This window comes from Amblyomma maculatum, chromosome 9, assembly GCF_055883805.1.
Source record: "Amblyomma maculatum isolate TAMU_Amacu chromosome 9, ASM5588380v1, whole genome shotgun sequence".
NCBI classification, from domain to species: domain Eukaryota; kingdom Metazoa; phylum Arthropoda; class Arachnida; order Ixodida; family Ixodidae; genus Amblyomma; species Amblyomma maculatum.
Genome location: NC_139352.1, coordinates 120,266,913 through 120,293,959, shown reverse-complemented (window position 1 = coordinate 120,293,959; position 27,047 = coordinate 120,266,913). Strand labels below are relative to the sequence as shown.

The window sequence follows — 27,047 nt, the reverse complement described above, 5'->3', positions numbered from 1 at the left end:
GTTCTATGCATGAGTAATTAGGAGACCGGAAAAGCGAACCGTTGGATTTTCAAAGCGGAATTATTGTCTTACTGTCCCAGCTACTTGCATCAAAAGCACAATTTAGAGAAATGATGGGAAGCGAGCCAGTTTCGCTAACGCCCACTCCCTTGTATCGCGATAACCATCTGCAGCTGAATTTGCCCGTGCCGAGGTTTGAAGGATACGCCGACAAGAAATCTGCGATTTTCTTCATGAACTCGATGACTATCAGATGGCAATGGCAATTTCGGACAGTGCTTTGGTCACACGTGTGATTCCTGCCGCTTTAGTTGGTTCCACAGCAACCTGGAGGCGTACACAGCAGCCATTCACAACAAAACGGGACTTTGTACAGCGTTTTTGGGAAAAAGTTTGCCGCCTGACTACGTCATCCGCATCAAGGATGAGCTTCGTGCCAGGACGCAAGGCGAAAACGCGGGTTTGCTTGAGTTTTTGTGCAGTTTTTAAGAGCTGCATGATAGGGCAGATTCTGGAGCTCCGGAACCAGAGAAGATGGCTTATGCCATACATCGGGGTCATCCGAGGTACCAGCCATACATCCGGCGCAGCCAGTTCATGGACTTTGAGGACATGGCCAGGGAGGCCTCCCGCATCGAGGCATCTTTTCTTGGCGGAGCTCGACTACAAGCCACCTACCCCAGCGGAGCCCTGTCTGGAGCCGTCCTGTGCATGGCTCGGATCATTGGCATCCCACAGCATCACGCTGTATGGGGGCAGGTGACTTCCACGAGGTCGCAATCCCTGGTGCGCCTCCTCCTGAACTGAGCTGACTGCAGTGGGTGGCAGGCCGGACCGGGCTTCCTCCGCTGACTGGCCGACTTCCGGGGGTGGCATGCCGGACCGGGCCTCCTCCGGTGACTGGCCGAGTGCAAGGGGTGGCAGGCCGGACCGGGCCTCCTCCGGTGACTGGCCGAGTGCAAGGGGTGGCAGGCCGGACCGGGCCTCCTCCGGTGACTGGCCGAGTGCAAGGGGTGGCAGACCGCACCGGGCCTCCTCCGGTGACTTGCCGACTGCCGGGTGTGGCAGGCCTGAACGGGCCTCCTTCGACTGCCGCCTACTACAATGCGGGCGAAGGAACGCGGCCAGCACGGAGTCTGGTGTTTTGGTTGTCTCATCACCCGGCGGCCAGGGTACGGGGCTGCTGCAGACGTCAGCCTAAACGACGTAACAGACGTGGACAGAAGTCGTCTCCTCTGGCCCAGACAGCCCCGGCATCAGAGGTTATCGGTGGCCCCTTGGAGCATGAAATACGGCCCCAGGACATCAAGGACAAACGATAAGCGACTTGCCGGCCACTTTCCGCCTCCAGGATGCACGCCCTGATAATGCACCATTGGTGGCTGTCAAAATAGCCGGGATGGAAGTGCCCGCTCTACTGGACACAGGTTCCACTGTTTTTGTTTTTGGCGATCAGGTCAAGCGAGCATGCGATGCAAGAGATTTGCAGTTACGAGACATGACCACAAAGCTTCGGATGGCATCGCCCCAGATAGTGTCGGCAACCCTTGCAGCACGTCTGACAGTTACCGTGAATGGTCGCAAAATAAGGCAGTGCTTTCTGCATCTTCGCGGACTCTCTTGTCCGGTAGTTTTGAGCCGTAACTTCATTTCGAAGGCAGAAATCATTGTCGACCTACATTCAGGCTGCTACCGATACGGCATTAATGCAGAAACACTCAAGTTCATTACGAAGATAACAGAGCATCACTCAAATCTTCTGGTCGCGGAACCCCCCCTCAGTCGGAGTGGCAGAAAGTGGTGTTCTCACTGTCCTGCAGTCTTTCACAGGGTCACAAACGGAAAGATCCAGAATCCAGGTAAAATTTGAGCCCTTCGCTACCATGTTCACGGAGGCTCCTGGAAAAGCTAACGCGCTGACGCACAGGAATGACACCGGCAGCTCCCGCCCGATCCGTTTCAACCCCAGGCCGTTGAGCGTCCACAAGCGAGGACTTTTGGATGCCGCTCTGGATGAAATGGTGGCTACCGGTGCGAGTAAGAACCTCAAAAAGCCTTTGGGCATTTCCCGTTGTTCTTGCACCTAAGAAAGACGGCACAGCACGCTTATGTGTCGACTATCGGCGGCTGAACGCTGTGACAGTCAGAGATTCGTACTCTTTTCCGTCAGTTGACTCTGTTATATATACACTTGGATCAGCATCTGTAGCAGGGGTTTTCTGCAGATACCGATTGACCAGAGTGACATCGAAATAACTGCATTCACTTGCCATCGGGGATTATTCGAGTTTATTCGACGGCCTTTCGGCTTATGCAGTTCACCCGCTACCTTTAAGCGCGTGATGGATATAGTGCTAGGAGACGCGAAATTCAACTATGCAATGGCATACATGGATGATGTCGTGGTGTTTTCAAAAAGCCTAGATGAACATCTGATCCATTTAACCACTGTTTTGCAACGAATGCAGGCCGCACACATCACCATTAACCCCCGCAAGGTGCAGTTGGTTTCACGCAGAATCAACCTGCTTGGTTTCATTGTTGAACAGGGCACAGTCCGGCCTGACGAGGAGAAACTGCAGGCCATATTGCAGCTGCCATCACCAACAAACGTCAAGAGCCTGCAGCGGTTCTTGGGCACGGTGGGTTTTTACCGCCACTTCATTCCAAACTGTGCGGACCTGGCAAGACCCCTTCATCAGCTTCTCCGGAAAGGTGCCCGTTGGTCCTGGACAGACACGGAGCAGGGATCGTTTCGGGCGCTGTCAACGGCTATCGCCGATACTGCTTGTCTGCGGCTCCTGGACCTATACTGGACCTATTGTCGTTCCAGAGCGAGACAGGCCTGTCTGTGGCAGGTTTTTTAGAATTATTACTAACGTATCTGACTTCCACCTTTGCCACCTGGAATAACGAAACCTACTTGCAAAAACAAGGGGTATGCATTGGCTCATGTATTGCACCCGTGCTAAGTGATCTTCTTTTAGCGCAAAAAGGCAGAAAGTTGAGAAATCGTTTGGAAGGGTCGAAGGTTGTGCAGTGCTTCCGTTTCGTTGATGACTTTCTTGTCCTGATCGACACTAACGTTAATGACTTTGAGAGAATTATGCCAGACATTAACTCTATTTTTGAAGAGTGCCTTTATCCGCTGATGTTAACCTGTGAGTTTGCTAAAGATAACACGATCAGATTTCTTGACCTCAAGCTGTCCTTTTCACCTTGTCATACATGCTGGATGTACGAACCACGAAACAGTAAACCATTACTTCCATTTGCATAATCTCATTCAAAACTAGTAAAAAGAGCTGTTGTCAAGTCCTGTTATATCAATGCACTTAAAACGTCATGCTTCCATTCTGTGAAAGACAGCTTCGAGTATCAAACCCAACGTCTAGTGAATGCCGGGTATCCCAAGCAGCTGCTTGTCACAACAGCAGAATCAATTCTTTCAGGCCTAAGGTCGAAGATAAGCAATGAGGACGAGGCTCCACCTGCGACTACTCAGAAAAAAGAAAAATTTACAGTGGTTCCATATATTCACGGGCTTTCACACAAGTTGAAGAAAATAGGAAGCCGATTTAATATCAGAGTCGCCCTTTCGGCACCCAACAAGCTGGGGATGATTTGCAAGAAGGTTAACAACGCCGCGTTCGTTGCACAAAGTTGCTCATCAGTTATACACAGAAAACAATCTGTGCCCTGTCAGGAAAGTGTTGTTTATACTATTCCGCTTTCTTGCGGTAAACAATATATCGGGCAGACGGGACGTTGCCTCAATGAACGCCTCAAAGAACATCATTACAATGTGCACGAAGCAGTGAAAGGGCACCTTGGCATTCACTGCAGGGATTGTGATCATTGCACGCCACAATTTGAACAAACCAGAGTGATAAAGAAACACCACAATCAGCTAACCCGTGAAATTCTGGAAGCCGTTGAAATCGCGAAGATAGAAGATGATTGTGTTAGTAGTGCTTCGGTACGCTCTAACAGCGAAGGAAATGAGGTTTCTGAATGCAAGGCAATGACGCCGCTGTTGTCATCCGCAGCTGGAGATATTATGTATCTTTGGTTATCAGTGTCATCACGTTTTCTTTTGTTGTTTGTTCCATGTATATATTTTCGCGGGACAAGCAATAAAGCGAGTTGAAAGTCAGCGCTCGTTTCTGTACTTCGTTCGTCCTCGTCTTCTTTTTTGCGCTGTGTACCCTCAATGGATTACCAACTTGCTCAAGCGTCTGTTTTAGCATGTAAACTCAGCCCCATCCAAATACAATTCAGACTGATCATCAGGCACTGTCTTGGTTGTCAAAGCTGCAAAACCTAGCCGGCCGTCTAGACCGCTGGGCGTTCGCTCTTCAGAAATATAATTACATGGTGGAATACAAGAAAGGCACCTTCAACAAGGCAGCCGACGCCCTGTCCCGAGCTCCGTTACCTGCAGATGGCGAGCAAGCACCGCAAGTCCTGATGATGGCAGAAGCTGTTGATGCCTGGGGCACGCTGGTTTCCCGTCAACAGCTGCTCGAAGCTAAGCTAAGCGATCCTCAGTGCATCCAAATACGAAAAGGCCTGGACAGCGCCAACCCTGCAGGAAGCACAGCGCCTACCGGCAGCTATGACTGCTACCTGGAAGCAGAGGATGGACTTCTCCTGAGATATATACCCGCTGCCGACACAGATGGGGGTTAGTCCCCATTTCGTGTTGTCGTACCTAAGAGCCTCCGCAAGTTCTCTTTAGACTATTTTCACGGCGCACACCTTGCAGGCAACAGCGATGGCAAGAAAACATATGAAAAGTTCGGTCGCATCGTGACTTGGCCCCGCCTGAGAAAGGACGTCGTGGCATACGTCCGTACTTGCCTTACACGCCAGACAGCGAAGGCAAGGGGAGGTAAACCACCGGGCTTCTTGCAACCTGTGGAGAGCCGTTACTCGTGGGAAATTGTTGCCTGCGACGTAGTGGGCCCTTATCCTAGATCTGTGAAAGAAAATCGCTACTTGCTAGTGGTCACTGATCATTTTTCTAAATTGGTTGAATTATACCCACTGCGTAAACTGTACTCAAAGCTAATCTGGTATAAACTCCTAGATGCATTCACTCGGTTCGGCTTTCCGGTGCAACTAATCACTGATAATGCGACGTATTTTACGGGTAGGATATTTGCTGACACCTGCAAAGCTCTTAGGGTGCAGCACAAAAAGACTACGCCCTACCATCCTCAGGCCAACATCACAGAGCGGGTCAACAGAAACCTGAAAAACATGCTCGTGGCTTTCACGGAGCCTCACAAATTCTGGGATTTGCGAGAGCAGGAGATGGCTTTCGCCACAAGAACCACAGTTAACCGGTCGACTGGTTTTACGCTGGCGGCTATACCTCTTGGTCGTGAGCTTCGATTTCCCATTGAACCTTGCCCTTACCCATGACTCAATTACAGGCGCCCAGTTATTCCAGGTTCACCCAGGATCTATCCAGACGTCTCGCTGGAACCCTAAAGGAGGCCAGGGAGAACGTGGACCTCGCCCGCCTGGAGCACTGCGGCCAGTACAACAAGTACAGGTGTCCTTTGCAGTTCGATGTTGGGGATAAAGTGCTCCGCCGCTCGCACCTGCTAAGTGATGCAGCAAAAGGGTTTGCCGCCTCTCTCGCTCCTCGGTGGACTGGTCCTTCCATAGTAATAGAGCGTCTTTCGCGGCTCACTTACATGCTTCGTGGCCGGGAGACCGGACCAGTCAACGTCGCCGACCTCAGAATTTACTATGAGCGGCCAGAAAGTACGTAAAGGCACTCGGTCTATCAGATGTGAGCCACCTGGGCCATCGTCTGATGAATGGCACCATCCCAGCGGATGCCTTCAGGCGGGCAGCTCGTCAACAGCAGCATTGTTGTACTCGTCCCAGTGCCCTTCTTTTTGTCATTCTTTGACGTCTCGGGAGGTGTTATGTCTTGAAAGTGGGGGAGTGTGGGTCCTCTGCAGCCCCTTTAAGTGCTGTACACCGCGCGCGCGTCTTCCTATTTGTATTGTGTTTGCACGGGCAGCGCGAGTGCGCATGAGCGAGCAGATAATCTTGGGGGGGGGGGGGGGGGGGAGGGGGCGTGTTGTTAGCGGCGACAGACGAGGGTAGATATGCGCGTCAGAAGCAAGGCGCGTGGCCTTTTTTTGCCCCGGCGGAGAGGCCGGCGCGGGGCAGGCGCCGAGCGTCATGGGCCAGCAGGGTGTGCACGGACGACTGAAAGAAGATCGCCGATACGAAGGTGGAAGAAGTGCCTGCAGAAACGGCCTAGGCGTATTCGTGAGAGCTTCTGTCACGCGAGGAGCAATGTTTCTTGTGCCGCCGTTAGCTTTTTGGCCCTATTGCTCGTTCTATTCGCTCCGCAGTGTGTTTTGTTTCGCCGCGGTAAAGCCCTGACATTCTTCCCACTTTCCGTTGGTGTTCTATTGTCGCGCGCACGAACAGCCTGTTCTCAGCGCAGTAGTGCCTTATGTTTCTTTGTTTTGCTTTTTCGTTCATCCGGAATAAACCGGTGTTTTTAAGAGACTGGATTTGTCACTCGTCGGGCGAGACCATAGCTCGCGGGCCTGTTTTTTTTTTTAAGGCGAGGCCTTCAGCGTTTCATACTGTCGCGCATGAGACAACTGGGTACAGCTGATTCGTCCTGCTGTATGCAGGACCGTCAAGCTACTCCCTAGGTACTATCCTGCCCTTCTCAAGCCATGAAGATCCCTGCCTGGCTGAGACCCTCTATCTCGCCGAAGAAGCTCGGAGAATCACCCACTTACGGTCTGGTGCTTCACAAGAACGTTCCAGACAAAATACGATACGATGTCACCGGCGTGTCACGTACTCTTCAGGCGATTTAGTCTGGCTGTGGCATCCGATTCGGCGCCGCGGTCTACATCAAAAACTCTTGGCCCAATATGACGGCCCATATGTGGTTGTCAAACGCATCAGTGATTTAACTTATGCAATTGCCCGCCTGAGAGCATCGGGTCGTCGGTCTGCGAAAACCTAACTATGTCATGTTACCCGCTTGAAGCCGTGTCAGTCTCGCATGACTCACAAACACGCCCAGAGGGCTTCGGCTGAGTAGGGGGAAATGTCATGCTACTGATGACGATGAAGGATTGGGATGGTGTGACAGAAGAAGAGGAAGAAGCGTTGCCCTAGTGAAAAATCCCTTATCGCGACAAACGGGTTTGAACCGGTCCTGTATTATCCCGTATAAATTTCATACCGGTGTGACCAGTCCTAGATGAAGCTTAAACGGGTTTATATCGGACAGGTCATGTCCGGTATGAATCTCAATCCGGACGGTCCAGTCCGGTATAGAGATAATACAAGGCAGACCATTTCCAGTATGCAACTTATACATGACATCCCAGTCCGGTATGGATATGAAACAGGGCGGACCAGTCTTGTATTGATCTCATATACAGGAGAGGTCATGTGCGGTTTAACAGAAACCGGACAAATCCGATATGAATGAAACTGATACGGGACAGAGTACTTCCGCTTCTCAACATAATTCGGGCGGATCGTGAATCTCAACCAGGATGACCACTTCGGATCATGCCTTCGCGGTAAATAAGCATGAAACCATACATATTATACGTTACAACTTTTCTGTTTATGTGGAGTACGCGCTGTTTCGCAAATACCTAGAAGATATGAAGCCGTGGATGTGTGCGCTAGCAAGTACATACACGCATCGAGTTTTGCTTTTGCGTGTGCAACAGTCGCTGCAGCTTGTACGATCTTGCGGTGCATCTTCACATCTGCGACTGAAGATCTGCCACCTTCAACGCGAAAGTGCAAGCAAGAACGTAGCGTTTCGTTAGCGAGGATAAAATACGCTCCAGAATAAATGAAACACATCGCTGACCATCGAAATATGCACAGGTCAGCCGGACATCGGGAGTCGCTTCCTCGAGTGTTTACGTATGCAAAACACTTGGTCGGAAGTGAATTCATTGACGTCTCTGCTCTGCTGGTAGAAGATGAAGCTAAAACAAGCAGTATTACAAGTGTTGGCGCGCCGCATAATTCTATACGCAGCAAAAATTGCATGCGTTCGAAGACGATGACAAACCACATCAGCACTAGTAAATTGTGACATTCTGAGGTTTGTCTGCAAGAAAGCGATACATTGCAAAGATGCGGGACACGGATAACCCTTCATTATAGCCAGGAAAAAGATTCAGCGTGTTTAAAGGGCGATCGTTCAATTTCGACCACAAATTCTACACCGTACAAAAATACACAAACTACAAAAGAGCAATGTCGACTACATAAGCAGAAATATAACCACTGCCACCTTATCCTGCGGTGGTGTAGTGGTAAAAGGCGAAAGATTATTTCGTATGAAAAACGCGTATGGATGTCAGGCATGAGCGAACCGTTGTACACCCCGCTCGACACTACTTCATCGATAGCGTGGTATACCTGAGAGAAATTCTGCGTGCACAAGATAATTCTCCGGAGTGGCTACCTGTACTGGACCAGCTGGCTTCAGTAAAGCACTTTTAAGTCTAGCGCTTTAGGCAGAACGTGCCTAGTGCTTTTAGCATTCCTTTTGTTTTGCTTTGTTGTTGTGTATTCAGAGTGTATGCTGCGTGCTTAAAAAAATTGGAAATAAAGAAAAAAAGCGGTGGTGTAGTGGTTAGGATTCGTGCTTGCTGGCTGAAAAGACCGAAGTTCAAACCACATGTAATTTTCTTTTTCTTTTCTGTTTTCTTTTTTTTTCTTTCTTTTTCTTTTTTAAATGTAGTGGTGTTATATTTTATAGCTCTGCATCCTTTTTCCAGCCTGGCGTCCAGTTTTTTTTTTTTCTAAAACAAGGGCCATATGGACCATACATGAATTTCCGGAATGAGAGCGCCGCGCGGTGTCATTTCGGTTCAGCCTGTATCAATAAACCAGAAACCGGACAAACGCGTCATTTCTGGAACTGATACCGGGCAGGGTATTCCGCTTCTGAACAGAAGCCGGGCCGATCGACGAAGCTCAACCAGAATGAATATGCCGGACACGCCAGCGCACTAAATAAGCATGGTACCAAACATATTATACAACTATTCTGTATATAAAGAGCACGCTTCGTTTCCCAAATACCTTGAAAATACGAAGCCGTCGAAGTGTGCGCTAGCAACTTAGCAAGCATATACGCGCGTCGCGTCGCTTTTGCGCGTACAACAGTCGCTGCAGCTCGTACGATCTTGCGGTGCGTCTTCATATCTGCGATTGAAGATCTGCCGCCTTCAAAGCGAAAGTGGGAGTACGAACGTATCGTTTCACTAGCGATGACAAAAAACTGTTCGAGAAAAAATAAACAAACATCGCTGACCATCGAAAGATGCGCAGATAGCCGCACACCGGGCGACGCGTTCTCGAATGTTTACATATTGAAACCGCTCAGTCGGAAATGTATTCATTGACATCGATGTTCCGCTGGTAGCACGTGAAGCTAAAACGCCCAGTATTACAAGTATTAGTGCACCGGATATCTCTGCATGTAGAAAAACTTACAAGCGTTCGTAGACGATGAAAAACACATCAGATGATATCTTGAGGTTTATCTTCAATAAAGCGACGCATCATAAAGATACGGCACATTTGTGAACCCTCGTGATAGCCTGGAAAAATATTCAGTGTTTAAAGGGCGATCGGTGAATTACGGCCACAAATTCTACAGCCAAGGAAAGTAGAGCAAAAGTAGCTACATATACTGAATAATAACCACTGTAATCATAACCCGCTATAGAATAAGGACCGAGGTTCAATTCCGCACTTGGTAGGAAAAGTTTTTTGTATTTTATTATTTTCAGTTTAGTCTGATTTTATATTGTTGCAGCTTTTTCCACCCTGGCGACACGTTTCTTTCCGGAACGAGGGCCATCAACCATATAGGTCATTCCGGTATCAGAGCTTCGCGCGGTTTCATTCCGGACTTTCTAGAGCAGTACAGGAATTTCTTGAAATAGCCCACAATCCTGTATCCCAGATCCAGTACAGTAAACCTGTATATGATTTCCTGTAAGAATTTTATACGGGATTCTTTTTACAGGCCTTCTGAGTCCGAACTCCCAGCAGTTGTGGCATTGAAAAGGCCGGGATGCCGGACACACGGCGTCATCAAATCAAATGACCAGCCAATCTTCATAGAAATTACAGCATGGACTGTCTGTCGCAGCTGAAACTTCCACACCGTCAACCATTCCACTGCAGTGATGAACGGTGGTGTCAGCGGAGTCCGTCCTCAAGAAGCACGCCAAGTGAAGAGCAATAAATTCACTTACCAAGTGAAGGAGGTTGGCACACAGCGTGGTTCCTTGTGGCATGATGAGAGATTCATGAAGAATGAGGACCCTGTCCAGGACTTGCATACGGTTCACTTAACAGATGGAAAAATACAGCGCAGAGAAGGACGAGGACAAAATGAAGACACATAGGACACACGCGCGCTGACTTGCAAAAGTTTACGAGCCTCAGAGCCTTATAATATAGATGAAAACCCAACATCATACATGCGCAGTAGGGGATACATTCATATCTTGTCTTAAGTATATCAACTCCTTACGAGTAAGAGCGAAGGCTTGGCTACTCAAGACCCACCCAACCGATCTATCATTTCGGCTTCTATAATCTCGGTGGTTCAAGAAACCCTAATTGCAAGAAGAACCACCGTACAAAGTTTGTAGAATGTTCGCGTTCAGTGGTGTACAGCATCCCTTTGAAATGTGGGAAAAGCTATGTAGGGCAAAGCGGTAGGTGCTTGAACGAACGTATCCGGAAACATTGTAACAATGTGTCTGAAAAGCGAGGAGGGTTTTTGGATGTACACTGCAGGAAATGTAAACTAAACTGTAATGACGAAAATGTAAACCAACACGATCCAGATGAAATGTCCGTGTGCCATCCTGACTACCAACAATGCAATGTTATCGCAAAAAACCGATGTCAACTGACTCGTGAGATTATAGAAGCCGAAATGATAGATCGGTTGGGTGGGTCTTGCGTAGCCAAGCCTTCTATCGCTCTTACTCGTAAGGAGTTGATATACTTAAGACAAGATATGAATGTATCGCCTACTGCGCATGTGTTGCAAGTCAGCGCTCGTGTGTCCTATGTGTCTTCATTTTGTCCTCGTCCTTCTCTGCGCGGTATTTTTCCATCATGAATAACCAACACACCCAGACTGCTACGGTACTATTGTCACTTAACAGAACACGTTGCGGGGCTAGTTGGTGAAGCATGTTTTCTTTATTCAGCGCTACATAAATAACGAGGACACATGAACTAGGTAGAACGAGAGGAAAAAGATAACACGGTATGAAGGAGCACTGAACAAGGGTAGAAGGGGGAAGGCGCAGTTCGCAGGTCGAGCCAATGTTTACACAGGAAGAAATACAGAAAACGGGAGCTGTCCTATGTACTTTTTACTGTGTCCTCGTCATTTATGTAGCGCTGAATAACTTGTTAGGAAACCACAAGTCCAAGTTTCTGCGCACAATCAACCTAAAAAACAAACAAAGCAGAATCTGGGCCCAATGCTGAGGCCACCAACCCCGAAGGAAGAACCACGGCTTCCAGCTACGCAGCTTACATTTTTCTGGGTGCATGCAGATACAATGAAGAAAACAAGCACATTGTTTCCAACCTTTTTGTTAAACAGTCACTTTGAACCGTGCTTTGAACGATAATTTGACGCGAGGTGTGGCTGGCTGAAAAGGCATAACCAACGTTTGTAACCTCGCGGGCCGCGGCCTAAAGCAGTGCAGTCGTGCAGTAGTTCCTCCAAGAGGTTGGAGGCGCACGCGAGTAAATAGTTAGCCAAACCCAACTCCAAGCCGTCCCTATGCCTTCTCTAGTTTAATCGAACCTAGTGCTGTTTGGTCCCTAACTTTCTGGATGTCCCCAACCACTGTACCCAACCAAGGTTTGTTGTATGCGTGGTGCACGTGTACCTTCTCTGCGCGCGAACTTCAGTTTGTTGCAGCCCACAGCGTCCATCATCCGCCATGGCGTTGCGAGGCCTACTGGTTGGCGATAGCCAGCTGAAGCGTTTGTGCAGGGCTCGTCTGCGGTTAATTCCATCTGTAGAGACCTGCACATTCAGCTTCGGAGGCTACGACGCCTTGCGTCTCACAAACGCCGTGTGGCGCCTTGATCTGCGGCGCGCAGACTTTGCGATTATATACGTCGGCGACAACGAGCTGTGCAACGCGGATTTCAGACCGCAAGATATTTGCGAGAACATTAAGGTACGTGATCTTACAAATCGTCGACGCTGTTTAATTGCAGTAATAAAGTCTCATTTATCCTTTCACATCCTAAACCCTCGTCCTGCAGCTTCTGGGTGGCGTGGGCATTGTTTTTGTCACGAACATTTTGCCACGCTGCTTCGGCACAGACAATGGAGCAAGCCGCCACTGGCTCAACGGCCGTCGATTACTCAACAAAAAGATCAAGAGGACTTTTCAGCTGATGAACCATGTTGTGATACTGGACCCGGAAGTGAGTATGCATGCTGTTTCGTGCGACGTTTGGTCTCGTGTGTGTCTTGATCATAAGCATTACCAGCGAATAGAGCACAGAAGAAGCAAGCAGAATTGAGACCATACTATAATCTAGGGCTGACTTGCAGCAACATTTATTCATTGTACGTATAATTTATAAACGGTCTATATATCTATAATCTATATAAACGATCTAGGAGAAATTTAGCGCCTGCATTTGCATGGCCATGAACTGGCGAGCTCTTTTGGTAAAAAATAGTCTACTAGCATAATATTCGCCCTCTCTCCCCATTTCGATAATCTCAGCTTGACTGTGTCAATTTACTTAATTTTTTTTTGTTCACATGCCTAACATGCTCCAGCAAGTGTGAGGATCGGCTGTATTAGAAACTGGGGTTACAATAGAACAGCATTATTTCAACATCATTTTACCATAGTAAATGACCAATTCGAAAATAGAGCTCATGATGGAAAACACTTCACAACAAAATGCTGCACATTTTTGCTTCGAAAGTAACTTGGCCGAAAATATGCCAAAAATGTGCGCAAGAAATGTGGTCACGTGTCTAACGTATTACTACCGCGTTAATGGCACATAAATGTAGCAAGTATAAAACATTTTGTTAGAAAATAACTAAAATGACAAGATAAATTTTTAAGCATTACTTTTATGCACTCTTGAATATACATATTATTAACAAAAATACAACAGGTACAAAAAGCAGGGACGGCTGCGGAAATCCCTGATCGTGCTGAACCTAGGTACCCATCAGCCGTCATGGGGAAAGTGGGCGAAGCCTCGCGGGTTCAGCTCACTATTTACTACGCTCCCCTCCAAGGTGCCTCGACCCACATTCCTGCCTCCATAGAGTTTCTTACTCTTAGGAAAGCTGTACTGCCGTGCAGAACTACAACTTTTGGCCAAAACCATAGAGTTAATACAAAGATTCTAGAGCGAAAGCTGGGCAGGGAAACGAGCTTCCCACTGGTTCGTCGCCATCATCAAATTCGTCATTGTGGCCAGCACAGTTTCTGCTCACTGCGTCAAAAATGAGTAAAGGTTTGAATAAAAATTTAAAAAACCGCTGCAGATAACACAACTGTAGGAAATTTCTATACATTGTTTTCAAGTTTCAAGCACATTATATGATCTTTCAGACACCTTCTTGGTCGTAAAGGAATGATGGAATGATTGGAAACCATGTTTGCGAGCAGACGTAGCAGACGCCCTCTGAGTTTCGGTTTCAAATTTCAGTTTTCGAGCGCCTCGAGGTCAGACACTTGAAACAACCAGAAGTTTATAGCAAACAGGTGCTTGCTCTTTCATGCATCGCGATGGCGCCTTCCTGCGCTGTATGCAAGGCAACAGCTATAAAAGGATCCGGCATATCGCTTCACGTGTGAGTAGACGTGCCACATTTTATATTTGCAAATTTCATAATAGGTATTCATAATAATACCTGTGCCAACTACAGTTTTCTTTCAAGCAAGTCAAGTTATGCTAGATTAAATTTGTATGCTTGATTTTTTCCCCTCTTGTTCTCTTTCTTTTTTCCTGCTTAATCTTTAGTTTTACTTTTTTTTTTCATGTCAGCTGACAGTCATGTATGCTCAGACTTGTCTTACGCTGCTGAAAACTGCCCTACAAGCCTTCTGTTGGCTTTGGCAGGCCCATATATGCATCATGGCATTCCACGAATGAATCATTATTATGATATACTTACATGATCTCGTTTACTGCTACATGGCTGTGAAAGTGCACACTATGAGATGACTAAAATGCTCAGTCCCTAACTTGGGCTGCAACTCGAATAAAAGGTCTTCAGTGATATGCCTTACCGCTGTGTGCTTGTTTTGCCATGAGATGCACAAAAACCATTATGATCCTGTTTATTTTTAAGTATATTCAGCTTTCTTATCGCCATTTCCCCAGCCTGCTAGGGGACACATTATGCTAATTTTAAAAGGTGAATGATCGAGTGTTTTCAGTGGCATCTAAATTTGTTTTAGAGTAATGTTTTGCATCGCTAATACATGCAATAATAAAGACGATATTATTTAGCGCATTTCTGATTTCTCATAACTGCTACTCCGTATACTGAAGAACAAACAGCTGTTAAAATGGCTGGAGATGATGCTGTGGTGAGATAATCCCATTGCGACATCGTCCCGCGCCAGAAAAGATACGTCAACTTCATCCTATGCGAAACGCAAGGTAAACAAATGCACAAGATCCACAGGAGTTAAGAAGCCTTTGACATTTATAAAAGGAAACAAAATAAAAAATACGCACACAAGGCAAATCAACAGTAATTAAACACACACGAGCACCCTTTGACATTTACTGTATGCAGCACTAGCCATCCCGGATAGACCAAAAAGGGCCGTTGCTCTGGAATTCGTCACTGTTTATTTTTAAAATACTGTGGTCGCCGTTTGCGCCAAAGCAAATTTCAGACGTGTTTTCAGGTGATCGGGCACAGAGGAGATGCATGTGTCCTCAACAGACGAAATGCATGCGAAGCGCGTAACAATCGCAGGGATAGCCCGCCTTACGATAATAACTCGGAAGAGGCAGGGCACCTATGTGATGTTACAGTAGGTACGCGACGCAACATACCACCAGAAATGCTCCAGACGCAACGATTCTGCCGTTGTTTACAGCACCTACTCTACAGTAACACAGTTATAGCACAGTAGCCGCCAGTTAACTGCACGCCGCCATCTTCCCACGATCTACGTTGCCAGCTTCAAACCATCTTCATGTGCCCGATTTAGCAAGAAAAATCATCTGGCAACCATTAAACAGTGTGATGATGGCGGCAATCACAAGGTCCATGGCAATCACGCGGTCAACACTATTCGTGCTTAATCTATACGGTAACCCAAGAGCTGGCTATCCACCAATTCAGAGAGTCATCGTTCTAGCCCTTAACATAGCCAAACACAACCCTTTATTCGTGGTGGGAGACTTTAATGCTCCCCATGTAGAATGGGGGCATGCCAAGACCACAGCTAAAGGGAGATCCTTAATGAACCTCCTCCAGCAACGAGGTTTCACACAATATACAGATCCCCTACAGCCTACTAGGATTGGAAAGTCAACAGAGACACGTGTCCGGACATTACGGCCGGAAAAAACCTACCGAATGTTAGATGGTCTAACACTAGGCAAAATTTAGGAAGTGACCACTACATCATCGAATCGGAAATTCAGATTGGAAATTTCAAAGGTCGACCTAAAAAGCATAAAATCACAGATTGGGACAAATTCAGAGAGCATAAGAATAACTACGATTCTGATTCTATAAGTGACATCCAGGAATGGACATCCAATCTCCTAAAGGATGTAGGTACGGCCACGACAGAAATAGAAAATGAACTCGAAGTAAGCAACATTGACAATCGCTTACTTCACATGTGGGAAGCTAGGCACAGTATGGAAAAGAGATGGGCTATGCAAAAACACAACAAAAGGCTTAGGGTCAAAATAGCCAACCTAAACCAGGAAATTCAAGATCACGCGTCCCAGTTGGCTCAGCAACAGTGGCATCAAATATGGACAACTTTAATGGAAACATCGGTACGCGAGATGCGTGGAATTTACTGCGACATCTTCTCGATCCCGAATCCAGCAAAGGAGTTAAGAAGCAGGAAATACAAAGACTCCTTCACGTTAATGACCTCACGAACTAAGAAATCATTAACGCTCTTAAGGCTCGCTATTTCAACATCTCTCGTGACAAAGAACCCCTTCCGGAATATAAAGGCAACCCGAACCCTCAAATAGACTCCAACATAACGGAAGCGGAAGTTCGAGCAGCTATTCATAAAATCCGCACGCCCTCGGCACCCGGCGCGGATGGGGTCACAAATACTATGCTGAGAAACCTAGATGAAAACTCCATTTCCCAACTTACCAACTTCGCCAACGAATGTTGGAATAAAGGATCCTTACCGGAAACTTGGAAGCACGCCAAGGTAACCTTTATTCCGAAACCAGGGAAAAAACTTTCAATAGAAAACCTGAGACCGATATCTCTCACCTCGTGCCTAGGTAAATTATTCGAGCACGTAGCCCTGGCAAGGCTTCAGTCGTACATGGACGAGTGGGATCTGTACCCTCATACTATGTTGGGATTCAGACCCCTTTTATCCATGGACACAATGTTAAGGATTAAGCAGGAAATCTTGGCACCTGAGATGAATAACAGGTTAAGAGCCATATTAGCTCTTGACCTTACAAAAGCCTTCGATAATGTGAACCACAAAGCTATCATGGGTGCCCTATCCGAGCTGCAGATGGGCGCCAGGATGTATAATTATATCAAGGCCTTCTTAACAGGTAGGACAGCAGAAATTCAATTAGGATCTATACATTCCAACAAATTCCAACTAGGGGACATGGGCACGCCGCAAGGCTCAGTACTGTCCCCATTTCTCTTTAATATCACTTTAATAAATTTGGCACGCAAATTGGAACAAATCCCAGATCTAGAACACTCTTTCTATGCCGACGATATTACTCTATGGACAACGAAGGGTCACGCCGGCACAATTGAGGACACGCTGCAGCAAGCAGCAGATGCGGTAGTGGAGACGGATAAAATTGGCTTGGAATGCTCATCTCAAAAATCGGAACTTTTAGTCATTAAACCAAAAAGATATACAAAAAAACATTAACACAAACATCAATATATACATGGATGGTTTCACTATCCCGAGAGTAGAAAAGTTACGCATACTGGGTATGTACATTCAATCAAATGGCAAAAACACGGATTTAATCCAAAAACTCCGAACGATAAGCAATCAAACATCTCGCCTTATTCGGAGGATATCAAACAAAGAAAGAGGGATGAAAGAAAAAGAGACACTAAAACTTGTGCAAGCATTCGTTCTCAGCCGCATTATATATTCCACGCCCTACTTATTCCTACAGGCCAAGGAAAGAGAAGCGGTCGATTCCATTATTCGGTAGTCCTTCAAACAGCACTTGGTCTTCCCATTTGCACGGCTACCGAGAAACTCATGCAACTGGGGATACATAACACACTAGAAGAAATGATCGAAGCACACCTCACGGCGCAGTACGAGCGGTTGACCGCAACATCAACCGGAAGACAGATACTGCAAAACACCGACATACACTACGAGGGCAGACACTCACAGGTAACGTCGGTTCCCCGTCCAATACACAAAATACTGGTAGTCCCTCCACTACCTAAGAACATGCACCCGGAGTTTCACCTGCAGCGTCGGGTAGCAAGAGCCCAATCATTAGCGAAATACTATTCCAGTCTACCAAATACGACATATGTGGACGCAGCAGAATACGGGAATAAGAGAGCCTATGCCCTGGCACTAGTCGATCACAAGTATCGCTTACAAAATTCAGCGACGATAAACGAAGTACGAACGCCAGAGGAGGCAGAAGAGGCGGCTGTAGCTCTGGCGATTGTCACGACGGACTCCAAATACATTTTTAGCGACTCAAAAACAGCCATTAGAAATTTCGCAAAAGGTAGAATTCATCAACCAGCAGCCAAAATTTTGAAATTTTTTGATTACTCTAAAAACGCACGTTCGACCAAAATTTTGTGGGTCCCCACACACGCGGGTCATCCTGGAAACGAGGCGGCGCACCAGTTTGCCCGAGGATTCGTCGTAGGCCGGGAGGTGCGTTACCCCGAACTAAGATCGGCTCGCGAGAGAGACCCTACGTACAGAGGAATTACGAATTGGTATAAAAGTAACAGACTGAAATATCCGGAGCCCCACTATACACTCAGCAAATCACAACAAATACTACTTAGAAAACTTCGAACAAATACGCGCTTTAATCCGTATAAGCTAGCACAATGGTATCCAGGCGAATACAGCCCCTCATGTTCACTTTGCGGTGACCAGAGGGCAGATCTCGAATACATCATGTTTAAGTGTGAAAGCATGTATCCGCCGGAGGGCCTGCAGATTACCAATTCGGAACAGTGGGAGGCCGCATTGCTTAGCTCTGATCCAAGCCGGCAACAAGCAATCACGGCTTGGGCCAAGGAGGTCGTCGAGTGCCATCGAGCGATGACCACCCCTGGGGCGGCTTGAGGAGAAGCGAACTCCCACGAAGAAAGAACTTTCCCTTATCCTCAATAAAGTTTCCTCCTCCTCCTGCTCCACCACTTGAATGCATTGGCTGAACGAGCAGCTTTCCCTCTAGAGTCTTTGTGTCCGTGTGCTGTGCGATGTCAGCGCACGTTAAAGATCCCCAGGTTGGTTGGTTGGTTGGGAACTTTGGGATATTCACGGGGGGTGGGGGGGAACCGGACACGGGTTATGCGCGCCGCAAACGTGGAGGCAACGAGGGGTGTGCCGCGGGGAAATCCAAGTCACCGGCACAGCACTGGGTCGACGCCTCGAGGGCGGAAGGGCGCACTGTGAGGGTCCGGTGATCCTGGAGTCGGTTGCAGCACTGGGTCGCACCTCGCACGCAGCAGCTACGAGGTGCGCGAAGGATGTCACGGGTCCTGGGCACCACGGCAGCAGGAAGGTTGGCAGAAGCCAGCGAGATGGGGACGATGGCCCAGGGAATATGCACCAGCGGGCTGGAGCAGGGAGGACTGAACCCCCGAAGGGGGCGAGCAGGACGCACGAATACGTGAGGGACGGTCAAGGCTGACGAGAGCGCGGCGAGAACGGAAACGCACGAGCTCGCCGGAGCGAGCGCCGCACGCAACCGCCCTCGCCGAGCTCTGAGAGGCGACTGTCCCCAGGTGGTCGAAATTACTCCGTAGCCCTAAAACCCCTTGATACTTTGAAAGTTACGCCAACGATTGAACTTTGCCGCCGCCGCGCTACCTCCTCGCCCCTTGCGCGCCCCTTCGCTGAAGGCCGGCTCTCCGCCCGATTTCCTGAGCGACGATTGGTCTCCCTGCCGTTGCCCTTGGAAACCGACGCGCGTCCGGCGTTTTCTTTCTGTTTTCTTTTTCCTTCGCGCCATTTTTCTCCTAGTCTCGGCGAGCGAATATTGCGCGCTGTGCTTTTATTGCAGCGTGCAAGCTCTATGCCGTGCTGTTGCGCGTAGAACTGCAGCAAGCGGCCTGAAGATGGTTATGCGGTATTCATGATATCTCAAGGCAAGCGTGACGGCTTGCGCACGAGTCAATGGATTCACAAGATTAGTCGAAAGACGTTTATTCCTAGAAAGAACAGAGTTGTTTGCGACGTCGGGTGCCTTTCTCACTCCCCGTAATAACGCGTCACCTGACGCTGCGTTTTTTTATTCCTGCTTGCTCTTCAATATTTTTGCGGCGGCAGCATGTTCATTGTATAAAAATAAGGTTGTCCTCTGCAGCATGCTGAATATTCTGCGAGGCTGCAAGGCTCCATCATCTAACACGGTTCGACTTCTGTACAGTCAGAAACAGGGCGCTATAATCTGCTTTTTGCTGTCAGAGATAACTGGAAAATTACAGTCTCTCGATTGCATTTGTCGCGATTATGCTAGGATCCCTGGCCTCCTTCACTAAAAATCAAAATTCGGGCTTGTAGAGGAGCTAGTCTTTCCAGCTTGTACTTGTAGTGTGCGTCGGTAACTCGGGAGCAATTAATGCTGGCCCTGAAAAACTCTGGCAAGTAAACCCGAGGATTGCGGGTAATCTGCACTAGTTAGGTCATACGGCATTTTTTTTTTTCAATTCTTGAATGTGTTGCCATGCTTCGACGCACGCGTGGGTTAAAAAATATGCCTTCGTTTTATCAGGGATACCGCCAATGTGCAGGAGGTGTTCATATGATCACACGCGCTTCACTTTGACCATGACTACTATGCGTTGGCAGGTTACCTTCGCTTTGAAAGCTGGAGCTCTAAAACCGCGATTCCGCGTATTCATTTATTGCGAGAAAAGTTATCCCATCGATGTCAAATCAGCCGGAATCGTTGCATCAGTTTTCTGTATTTACGAAACTTAAACAATCAATAATGGTTATAGTTATGATGTAAAAATAGGGGAACATTTTGCGAGCAACAATTCTTAACACTGTAACATATTACTCATTTCAATTGTATGCAAGAAGATCTTTTTTTCACCTAGCCTGAGTGATTAACACATCGCTCTATGTTCCAGCTACATTTCACTGAAGACCAGTTTGAGCCGCCAATATTACACGAACTCGAAAAAAAAAAAACAGGCCAAACGCAGTTCCATCAATTTTCTCTCACCGACCTGTCCTGAAGTAAAGGAAGCCTCCTCGACACAGACATGAACCTCGCTCTGATAGTAGTCAGTTATTTCTGTGGCTTGCTCTTTTCCCACCTCCATTTATGAGAAAACAAGAAAGTATAAGAATTAAAATTCAATGTATAGTTGTCTCGTCAGATATTATGAGATAATAGAGATATGGCTGACAACGTAAGTCAATGAAAATTGAAGTATATCAATGGGTCATGGGGCGGCATCAGATTAAATAGTGATGGTTATGAATAGTGATAGTTAATGATGGTGACTGTCACGGATAATAATAGTAAATGATAGTAATAGGCCCGGATAGTGAGGTGATAGTGTTCGTTGCGGATAGTGACAGTTACGATAGGTCTCTGGCATTAGTAGATATAGTGATAGATAGGATAGCAATAGTTAATGAGTTGGCAGTTATATGCTTTCTCATTTCCGCACGTTGAAGACCTATGTGCACCTTGTAATTTTTTTATTTGATTGTTGCGTTCAATGAAATCAAGCTCTTTTACATAGCGCATGAGACCACAGCATGCTTGCCCCAGAACTTCAGTGTGTCGGCAATAGGGCCCACCACTTCTCGCAGTGTACCCTGCTGTCTTTTAACCAGGCGTGAAGTCAGTGAGGTGCCACGTATGCATAAAATTATTTAATTCCTCCATCAGCATCATATCAAGACTGCCTTGGCAAACCTGTTCCTTGCCTCGAAGCAGCAAGGAACAGCTCAAAATTTGGTTTTATACAAAATTAATTAATTAACGCAAATTATCGCGGATCGTTAACTAGCACGGTGCCATTACACTTGGCCTAAGCTTTCCAACGGTATACGGTTCGATGTTGCAGCTAAAATTTAGATTTTAATTGCAATTTACTAAATATTAATTAATTTGGCTCAATAATTTATCGAAATACATGTACAATTAACCAAAAATCCAATCTCATGGTTGATCACGTGACATATACTATGCTTAGAGAGATAGCTTGACAGTAGCGAAATAGACTACCGTATTTACACGAATGTAACGCGACCGCGAATGTAACGCGAGGGGTGACTTTACATGCTGCCCAGTGGGGAAAAAATAAAACCACGAATATAACGCGAGGCTTACAGACGCAAAACAAAGTACCTTTAATGAACATCGTGGCCAACATGTTTATTCACCTTCCTCGCTTTCGGACTCAGAGTTCTCGGAAACAGAGTCCTCCTTTTCGCTGTCGACCTCCCAGACAATGTAATCCTCTGTGCCATCGAGGTCATTGGATATGCAGCACTTCTTGAACGAACGAACGACCATGTCGTGAGGCAGGCTGTACCACGCGGCAGACACCCACTCAGCTATCTGAGAAGTGCACGGTCGCTTGATTCTGCCGGAGGGCGTCAGAGCCTGATCTTCCCGGATCTAGTCGTTGTACAGTTTCCGTACCCTGTCCTTGAACGGTTTATTCAGACAGACGTCCAGTGGCTGCAGCACAGAGGTCATGCCTCCGGGATAACTACAAGGTGAGTTTTTGTATTCTTCTTCACATCAGGAGTCAGCTGTCCGCGAAATGAATCCAACACCAGGATTGATGCTGGGTGAAGAAGCGCGCCTGGTCGACGGCACCACACAGTTTTAATCCAGTCGAGCACTAGCGATGCCTCCATCCACCCCTTCTCCTGGCAGCGGACGATAACATTCCTCGGGAACACCTCCTTCGGCATAGTCTTGCGCCGAAAAATTATGTATGACGGCAGCTTGTGGCCATCTGCTAGGCACGCCAGCATCACCGTCAACCTCGTTTTTTCGTTCCCAGTGGTCCTAACTCCTAATACGGACTTCTGGGGCACCTACACTGTGAACAGCTGTGGCCATCGGCATGTCCAGATACACCGCAGTCTAGTCGGCGTTACCAATATGCCCCAATGGCATATTCGACGAACGGCGCAAGTTGATCACATAGCGCTGAAATTCCTGCAGCTTTTCTTCAAAGTCTCCCGGTAACTTCTGCCGTATCGATGTTGTTCGCCGCAGAGAAAATCCATTCCTTCTCATGAACCGTTGGGCTGTCACAAGCTGCCTCACCTATTATACAGCGGAAGATGCGGGAGCTTATGGCTGGAATATAGAGCGAAATTCACGGGACTCCGTCGCTCCTCTGGACAAGATTCGACAAGCCGATGGGGCAGTGACCGCCTGTCCTTGACGCGGCTGCTGCATAGTCGGCCGAGGGTATAAAATAACCGACAGCAGCACGCCCTCACCAGTGCGTTTGGGAAGATTCAAACTTCCGGCCACTCCGCGGTGCTCCGAAAGCGTATTGTGTTCTTCGGGCTCGCGATCGACGCATCGTCCTCTGCACCTGTACGGCAGAAGCGTTTGCGGGTAGATCGGCTGGAAACGCTGATTGGTGGACACGCAGCGGCCTGGCGTGACGTTTTTCACGTCACGCTCGATGCTTAACCGGATGTGACGTCAATGAAAACTGGGTTTGCTTGTTTTTTTCGTCCCTAACCCATCTAGGGAATCCCTAGGTACCGGCCGCTCCGGCGGCGCGCGCGATATGCCGGCATTCGGTTCGTGGTTCTCGCTGCGGCGCGTATTCGGCTCGTGGGTCTCGTTGCGGCGCGTAATTCCTATGATGGCGGTCCTGCGTGGTGTCATAATCGGCGATAGCCAAATGAAATTCTTGTGCAGGTCTCAGCCGCATGTTGAGACGTGCACTTTCAGTTTTGGCGGTTATGATGCCACCTCACTGTCATTTAAGGTCGCGCAGATGCGTTTGCACGCCGATTTTGTTATTTTGTATGTAGGGGGCAATGACCTCGCTAATGGTCATGGCCCGCGGGAAATCGCCGCCAACATCAAGGTACGTATAAATTACGTAAAATCGTCTCACAATTTGCTTTAAAAGTGCTGTGCCGTTCATCTTGCCCCACGTGTTTCCAGGACCTCGTGCGGCAGCTGCAGCAGCACGTCGCACGGATGGTGTTGGTTTTTAAAATACTGCCGCGGTATTTCAAAAACGAGAGCGAAGCGCTGCATGAAAACGCCCGTCGTCGGCAGCTGAACCGGCGCCTGACTGCTGCGCTGCGGCGCATGCCTGACGTACGCATTCTGAACCCTGAGGTAAGAATGCTTTGTTTTCTCGTTTGTTACTCATTTATCAAATTGTTGAGTTCATAACGCAACTTTTTCGACACTCTTGCAGCACCGTTTCCTGGATGCTGCGAAGCGGCCGAGGCGTTGTCTGTACGCGGCCGACAGTTACCACGTGGCAAGGGGTCGCGGCATCGATCAGCTCTCGAAGATCATCGTCGCGGCCCTGGTCAAAGTGTACGGCTCCGACATCGCTGCAGCGTCAAGGGCAGAACCAGGAGCGGTGTACGTTGTCCACCACTGTCGGCGATGCAGGGCGAAGGGCCACGAGACGGGAGAGTGCAGCTCGTTTTGCTGACCACGCTGCCATGCCACTGCAAGCCACCGATGGAACGCTGCGCATACAAACGGCCCTTTTCAGGGCCACCCCATTGTTTCCTGGCAGACCGCAGGCTTGCAGTCCCGTGATCCAGTTCCCTCTCTTTAGATATGTTGCACGTAGTATATCGTTGTACTTAAAGCGTAGCTGCCGCAGCGAAATTATATATTTCGTATAGCATGCGCATAATACTGCTGTACCGCTGCTTCCCTCGTGCATTATTTAAGACCCTAGGACAGGAATCACAAACGTGTTAAGAGTAGCTGCCGGAGCGAACACTAGGCCTGTGCTCGGCCACAAAGCGTCGCGCTAGGCCTCTTTTTTTTTTTTTCTTTCCCTTAGAGGAATTCGTCGAGTGACAGTAAGTAAAGTTATACATTTCATATGACATGCGCATAATACTGCTGTACTGCTTATAGCTGCTTCCCTCGTGCATTATTTTAAGTCCCTGGGGACAGGAATCGCAAAACACGTGTAAGCGTAGCTGCCGCAGCGAACGCTAGGCCTTATTGCAACAGGGCTGCGCTCATTACGGCTTTGTTACGTCGTTTTTTTTTTTTTTAATGTGAGCACCATTTACTATAACAACGGCACAATCGTCTGAAATATGGATTCTGTACAGCCTAAATAATTGCCGCTTACCTCGTGGGACATCTTCTGCAGCATCATGCCGCCCGCGTCTTTCATTTCAACGCTGCTCCGACGATCACATGTATAGGCCTCGCGACAGGAGTATTGTGCACACAGTGCGGTTTTCTGCCGTGTTTTTTTTTTTTTTTTCTCTCATAAATCCCATGCATATTTCGAAGCATCTCGTCGCGGTGCTGTGTACAGCACCGCGACATGTGCATAATACAGCAGTATATTATGCACATGTTGTATGAAATATATAACTTTACTTACCGTCACTCGACGAATTCCTCTTAAAGGGAGAGATAAAAAAAAAAAGAGGCCTAGCGTTCGCTCCGGCATGTACTCTTACACGTGTTTTGCGATTTCTGCCCTGGGATCTTAAAATAATGCACGAGGGAAGCAGCTATAAGTGGTACAGCAGTATTATGCACATGTTGTATGAAATATATAACTTTACTTACCGTCACTCGACGAATTCCTCTTAAAGGGAGAGATAAAAAAAAAAAAAAAGAGGCCAAGCGCGATACTTTATGGCCCAGCACGTCGAAGCGACGACGCTGTACGTGTAGTAAATATGCTGTCTACATTTCCCATGCTGTCGAAACGATTTTCGGACAGCACCGCGACGAGATGCTTCGAAATATGCATGCATCTATAAGAAAAAAAAATGGAAATGTCCGCGACGATCACATAGGCCTCGCGACAGGAATATTTCAGTATAGTTAGTGCGGTTTTGGTCTGTCTTCTTTTTTTTGATGACTGCAGGACATTTCGAGGGTCAGCGACGTGGTTATCACTGTCTGCTGGCCAAGAATATCCCTTCGACAACACCGGAAAAGTACGTGTCTTCCCGTGGACGGCGCCATTTTTTTTTTTTTTTTTCAAATAAATGTATTCGATGTACAAGGCCTCACTATGCAAGGTTCAATTGTGCAGTGTGCTTTTGTATTGTAACCGTGCATAAAGTGAAGGGATGCCGTGTTTGAATTCACTCTTGTTAGCTAGCTGCATTTAATAAAATGTTTGCATTTTTCAGGATTTTAAATGCACAAATACTGATTGTCACAATAAATCTTTCAGTAGGTATCTATAATTTTTGGTACCTCCTGTATAGTGTGTTTATTTTTTTTTTATTACGTAAGCAATACTACGCCAGGTTTCAGCCTGTCGCATAAACCCGGCCTGACAGTTAAGCTGTCGGGTAAACTCGGTCGATAGCCACGCCGCACCGCAGAAGACAAAAGAAAGAACAGAAAGAGAAGCTACGTCGGCTTTGTTTATATGCAACCTACCGGGTTTAACTAAAAGTAAACCCCAGGTAATTTTTCTTTTTCTTACCCAACTCAACGTCGGCTACTGCTCCCTTCTAAATGGCTCCGGAGTGCACCCAGGGAAGTTGTTGGATGCAACATTATTTATCCCTGGAGACTGTCCAATATGCTGATAAATAAAGAACTGAATAAGATTGAAATCAATTGACTCCAATTTGGACTTTGAAATTTGTCGCACAATTTCTAATTGCAAATTTTATTTGAAAGTCTAATTTTTAGGTTTATATTTTTCCCAGGAATTAAAGCACAGCTAAGGAGTATACTCTGCAATCTATTGCTTGCTTCAGTTCCATAGCAAGTGCACACACACACAGATGATGCAATGTAATTCTAATTTGAAAAGAAAATTGAGTACAAAAAAAATTTGGGGTGGCTAAGTAAGCAGTCTGTTTTAGGCTACAGGTCCACTAAACTATGGCTTGACATATATGCCATGTTATGAATGCAAAACGTGTTGCCATGAAGGAAACGCGCAAGACATTAGGTTTGTTTCAATAAATAAATATTGGACATACAAAAACATATGGCCGAACTCAAATGAACCATATGTTGCATTAGAACTAACACAAACTTAATACAAGACATGAACCTTATGGATCTCAATTGACAGCAAACATACACTAACATTTACAAAAACATACAATGCCATTTCTTTTCATGCAACTGACACCACAGTTGTCATCTTATACAAATATATCTTTAAAGCATTCTGCAAACCATCGTTGCCTTATGACACAATAACCTGTTACAAATTACAGTAGAGCCTCGACACATTCCTCGTTCATACGTTCAGAGTTGCAGGAAGTAAATATCTCCCATACAGCTGCACTGTTCCTTTCCTGTTTAATATGTATGTTCCAGATAACACAATTTCCAGA

At 47.2% G+C, this 27,047-nt stretch overlaps 1 protein-coding gene across 1 annotated transcript; it reads left to right on the top strand.

The window, feature by feature from the left end:
* Positions 1-23,451: 23,451 nt before the first annotated feature.
* On the top strand, positions 23,452-24,433 carry LOC146180249 (uncharacterized). The gene is made up of 3 exons (XM_084579946.1): positions 23,452-23,596; positions 23,677-23,856; positions 23,939-24,433. The coding sequence occupies exons 1-3, from the start codon at positions 23,504-23,506 to the stop codon at positions 24,182-24,184; spliced, it is 519 nt and encodes a 172-aa protein (XP_084436072.1). The 5' UTR covers positions 23,452-23,503; the 3' UTR covers positions 24,185-24,433.
* Positions 24,434-27,047: the final 2,614 nt, after the last annotated feature.